This window comes from Ipomoea triloba, chromosome 7 (assembly GCF_003576645.1).
Source record: "Ipomoea triloba cultivar NCNSP0323 chromosome 7, ASM357664v1".
Lineage (NCBI taxonomy): Eukaryota > Viridiplantae > Streptophyta > Magnoliopsida > Solanales > Convolvulaceae > Ipomoea > Ipomoea triloba.
The window spans coordinates 7,501,328-7,506,389 of NC_044922.1; the positions used below are offsets into that span (position 1 = coordinate 7,501,328).

Here is a 5,062-nt window from a genome sequence, read left to right on the forward strand (position 1 = left end):
AACTAAGGCAGTCTAACTGCATGAGCATGAGATTGATTGCTTATAAAGAGTAACTGAGGCAGTCTAACTGCATGAGCATGAGCTTGATTGCTTATAATGAGTAACTGAGGCAGTCTAACTGTATGAGCATGAGATTGATTGCTTATAAAGAGTAATTGAGGCAGTCTAACTGCATAAGCATGAGATTGATTGTTTATGAATGAGTAATTGAGGCAGTCTAACTGCATGAACATGAGATTGATTGCTCTAAAGACTGAGGGACTCGGATGGATTACCGGAGTCCTGAAAAATTAGTCGGCACTCGGTTAACCGTGCCTCCTTGAAAAAAGGAGTGGGAAAAGGTGCTATAAGGCGGTCGATTTGGTTGGCCGGAGTCCTGAAAAAGGAGTCGGCACTCGGTCAACCGTGCCTCCTTGAAAAAAGGAGTGGGAAAAGGTGCTATAAGGCGGGTCGGTTTGGTTGGCCGGAGTCCTGAAAAAGGAGTCGGCACTTGGTCAACCGTGCCTCCTTGAAAATAGGAGTGTGGAAAAGGCGTAATAAGGCGGTTGTTGTGGTTGGCCGGAGTCCTAAAAATGGAGTCGGCACTCGGTCAACCATGCCTCTTTGAGAAAAAGGAGTGGGCAAATGTGCTATAAGGCTGTTGGTTTGGTTGGCCGGATTCCTGAAAAAGGAGTCGGCACTCGGTCAACCGTGCCTCCTTGAGAAAAGGAGTGGGCAAAGGTGCTATAAGGCAGTGGTTTTTTTGGTTGGCCGGAGTCCTGAAAAAGGAGTCGGCACTCGGTCAACCGTGCCTCCTTGAAAAAAGGAGTGGGAAAAGGTGCTATAAGGCGGTGGTTGTTTTGGTTGGCCGGAGTCCTGAAAAAGGAGTCGACACTCGGTCAACCGTGCCTCCTTGAAAAAAGGAGTGGGAAAAGGTGCTATAAGGCGGTGGTTGATTTGGTTGGTCGGAGTCCTGAAAAAGGAGTCGGCACTCAGTCAACTGTGCCTCCTTGAAAAAAAGAGTGGGAAAAGGTGGTATAAGGCGGTGGTTGTTTTGGTTGGCCGGAGTCCTGAAAAAGGAGTCGGCATTCGGTCAACCGTGCCTCCTTGAAAAAGGAGTGTGTAAAAGATGCAAATTCAAACAACGGTGGTCGGTATTGGTTAAGCTAAAGGCTTGTAAAAGGAGTCGGCAATTTTGATTCAGAAGTTAGCTATTGGGTTGATTTTGAGGCGAGGTGTTATACTTTCCTGCGCCATGCTTCGCGAGACACAGAAAAGCGAGGGAGTTATGATAGATACCCAACATGTATACCCGATCGGTACCACCTAGTAGACAGTCGGGCCTTGGACTTGGCAGTCAGCACTCGGGACGTGACCTTTCGGTTCCCTAACACCCTTCCATAACCCCCAAATAATTACCTCTTTATTTACCCATTAGTTACTCACTTAAAATATCCATTTATCACCCATTAATCCTATTATTATAACCTACACATTACTACCCATAAAACCCATTGAATATCCATTAATTGTGGGGAGCCTACACTACTCATCCTTGTGATTATAAAACGGAGGTGAAAAGCAAAGAGAAGGGGGGGTTCCAATGTGAAAAAAGAGAGACAGCAAAACAGACATGTACAAAGATTCTATCAGTAAAATACTGAATTTCGGCTTGGCACTGCCCAAAAAGGCCTGTGATTTTTACCCTTTCGATTTCCACGTCAAAATTATTGTGTCTACTCTTGTCTTTATTTATTTATTTTTTACATTTTGTTGATTCAATCGGTTGTGTTGGCCCGCCGAGTGACCACCCCGAGATCACAAAACCATCACAAACATTTTGGAAATGCGTGCGTGCCATGTCTCGTACGAGCAAGAGCATGCCTTTCTAGAATTTAATGCACGAGGCCTTGTACGCTCAAGCTGCCCCTCGTGCAAGCAACAAAAGTTCATCCATTCTGTTTTCGCCTCAAATTGACCAAAATGCCCTTGAAATGACTCTACTTTCTTTCAAAATGTAAAAGTGCCAAAAAGTAGACGACCTTCAATGCAATTTAAAATATTTTAGACCATTCTAAGCACAAATCATGTCAAACTAATCACAAATTTACCTCCAAATATCCCCAAAAGTACGTTGCATTTGCTACGTACTTATTATATATCACCCAATACATCACTGACATCTTAAGGGGTTCTGACATTACTATTTGAATATGTGTATTGCGTAAATTTTATTCTTGTACAATAATCTATAAATTATATAAAAGAAGTAAAGTCAAGTACCTTCTGCTCATATGGCATATAGAGTCATTGATTCTTTGTGATTCAACGTGTTAGAAAAAATATAGATGAACAGATACTAAAATATAATAGGGTCGGTTATAGAAAAAAAAAAAAAAGAAAAAAAAAACTATGCAATGATTCGATCGAAAAGATCGTGGCAATAATCATTAATGAAGAATCGTGTCCATTGGTCGTATGTGTTCAAAGGCACTCAAAAATCAAAATCCTTGAAGCGGCAAAGAAATCCTGTCATTATTTGTCGGCTCAATATATATATGAGGTAATTGAAGTCATGGGATACACTGTCTAGAAGGTTTCCGCAGGCTGCTGGCTAGGAGCTTGTTGGTCAAATGATTACACATTTACACCCCATGATAGCTACTGCAACAAACATAGAAATCATGGCATTATTTTAACTAGGAAAGTATTGAATTGGCGGCAATAATTGAAGCAATCACATACTGACATATTTTTATTGTTGATACAATAGCTTATCACCCTGGACCACATCTCATGATTTACGTTTATAAAATTAATCTTATTCTTACTCGAAACATATTATCAAATTAATCAAAATTTAAATAATGCTCATTTTTTTAAGGTGACAGTCTGTTTAACTAGTTGTTCATGATAATCACAATTCTTATCAATATCTTCTCAATTAAGTCTATCATACATGATTTACTTAGTGCACTCAATCACATAGTAACCGTCTTCGTACCAAAAAAAATGTAAATCTCATAAAACAAATTATAACTCTCTGTCTTCAACAATACAGTTTTTTAAACATAAGGGTCATCTCTTTTATATTATAAGGGTCATCGCTTTTATGTTTTTAAAACATGATTTCTTTAAATATAATGTCTTCACCAAATCTCCATCTTTACAGCATATAATCTCATGTAATTGGACACAACAAACAGATTAATGAAGCAGTTGATCAATTCATAAATTCTTGTATCCAAATCAAGCATGCGCTTATATTAGCTTCACCTCTGGAGTAACTTTCTGGGTTCGTTCTATCTCTGCCATGGATCACAAAGCCAATAATCCCTCTAGCTCGAATTGTAACTACTTTCAGGGAGTTCTTGACTACATAAACCAAATGCTTATGGAAGACGATGATTTGGAGAACGGGAGTTTTGTATATCCAGACTTGTTGGCTCTCCAGGCTGCTGAAAAATCTCTAGGTGATGTTCTTAACGCTGAAGAATCAAGTGGCAATGATGGCGGCCGGCGATTTCCAGATAGACCAAGGGAGAAGAGACACCGTTGTGGAGAAGACATTAATGGTGTGGAAGCCGGGAGAAGAAGAAGATGCAACAATAATAATGTAGCGAGAGACGAAGAGCAAGTGCAGATAGAGATGTATAATGGCATCAAGGGGCTGTGTTATTGCAGAGAATTGGATGCGTCAGCAAAGCGCGTTGTTCAGCCGAGAGTGACGGCGAGACGAGGGAGGCCACGCGCCGGCGAGCGGGGAGGCAATGGAAAGGGGGAGGTGGATTTCGCGGGCCTTTTAAACCTGTGTGCACAAGCCGTGGGGGGCGAGGATTTCAGGACGGTGAATGAACTCCTGGGCAGAATCCGACGACATTGCTCCCCTCACGGCGGTGCCGCCGAGAGGCTGTCGCATTATTTCGCTAAAGCCCTGGATGCGCGCTTGGCCGGCACCGGCGCAGCGCTATACACTGCGAACAGAGCATCCCTTGCAGATACACTGAAAGCCTATCAGATGTATTTCACCGCATGCCCTTTCAAGAAACTGTCCAACATGTTCGCCGACAAGTCAATCGGGAAATTGACGATGGAGGCAACCAAGATTCACATAATTGACTTTGGTATATCGCATGGCTTTCAATGGCCGTGTTTGATTCAGGGTCTGTCTCGGCGGCCGGGCGGACCTCCCGCGCTTCGTATCACCGGAATAGATCTTAATGCTGAGGCTACAGGGCGTCATCTATCTTACTATTCCAACAAATTCAATGTCCCTTTCCAATACACCGCCGTGACGAAGAAATGGGAAACTATTTGTTCAGAGGATGTTAGGATTGAAAGGGATGAAGTTCTGGTGGTGAACTGTTTATACAGGCTACAAGACGTTCCAGACGAGATAGCATCGGAAGAGAGTCCTAGGGACACGGTCCTTAACTTCATCAAACAACTGAATCCCCAGGTTTTCATGCACGGAGTCGTGAGTGCATCGTACAACGCCCTTGTATTCTCCACCCGGTTTCGCGAGGCGATCTTCCATTTCTCGTCCCTGTTCGACATGTTGGAGGGGACGGTTGGTGGGGGAGATGAAGGGAGAATGGTGTACGAGAGAGAGATTCTTGGACGGGAGATTATGAACGTGGTGGCGTGCGAAGGGGCGGAGAGAATGAAGCGGCCGGAGACGTATAAGCAGTGGCAAGAAAGGATTCAGAGAGCTGGGTTTGAGCAGATGTTGCCGGATGGGGATATCATGAGACAAGTGAGGGCTAAAGTGATGGATTACAGCAATGATTTCTTCGTGGAAGAAGATGGAAAGTGGATGTTGCAGGGGTGGAAGGGTCGAGTTATCTATGCAACCTCGTCTTGGAAGCCTGTCATCAATCACTGACTATACACAAGTTAGACAACGACAACAACCTAACCTCTTAACGTTTTGCAGCATGCACTAGTTATTGTCTTTCAGGAATGGTTTTTCTGGATGTATATGTAAGCAAATAAGTCAGTACGCACATAATTACGTGACAAACAATAATTATAATGTTTCAGTTGATGAAAGACGTTGAGTGATGGTGGATAGTTATTGTAG

At 42.9% G+C, this 5,062-nt stretch overlaps 1 protein-coding gene across 1 annotated transcript; it reads left to right on the plus strand.

Annotated features, from left to right (window-relative positions):
- Nucleotides 1–3,292: 3,292 nt before the first annotated feature.
- LOC116024054 (scarecrow-like protein 14) lies at nt 3,293–4,864 on the plus strand. Its single transcript, XM_031264957.1, has one exon. It carries the CDS (start codon nt 3,293–3,295, stop codon nt 4,862–4,864), a length of 1,572 nt encoding a protein of 523 aa, XP_031120817.1.
- The last annotated feature ends 198 nt before the right edge of the window (nt 4,865–5,062 follow it).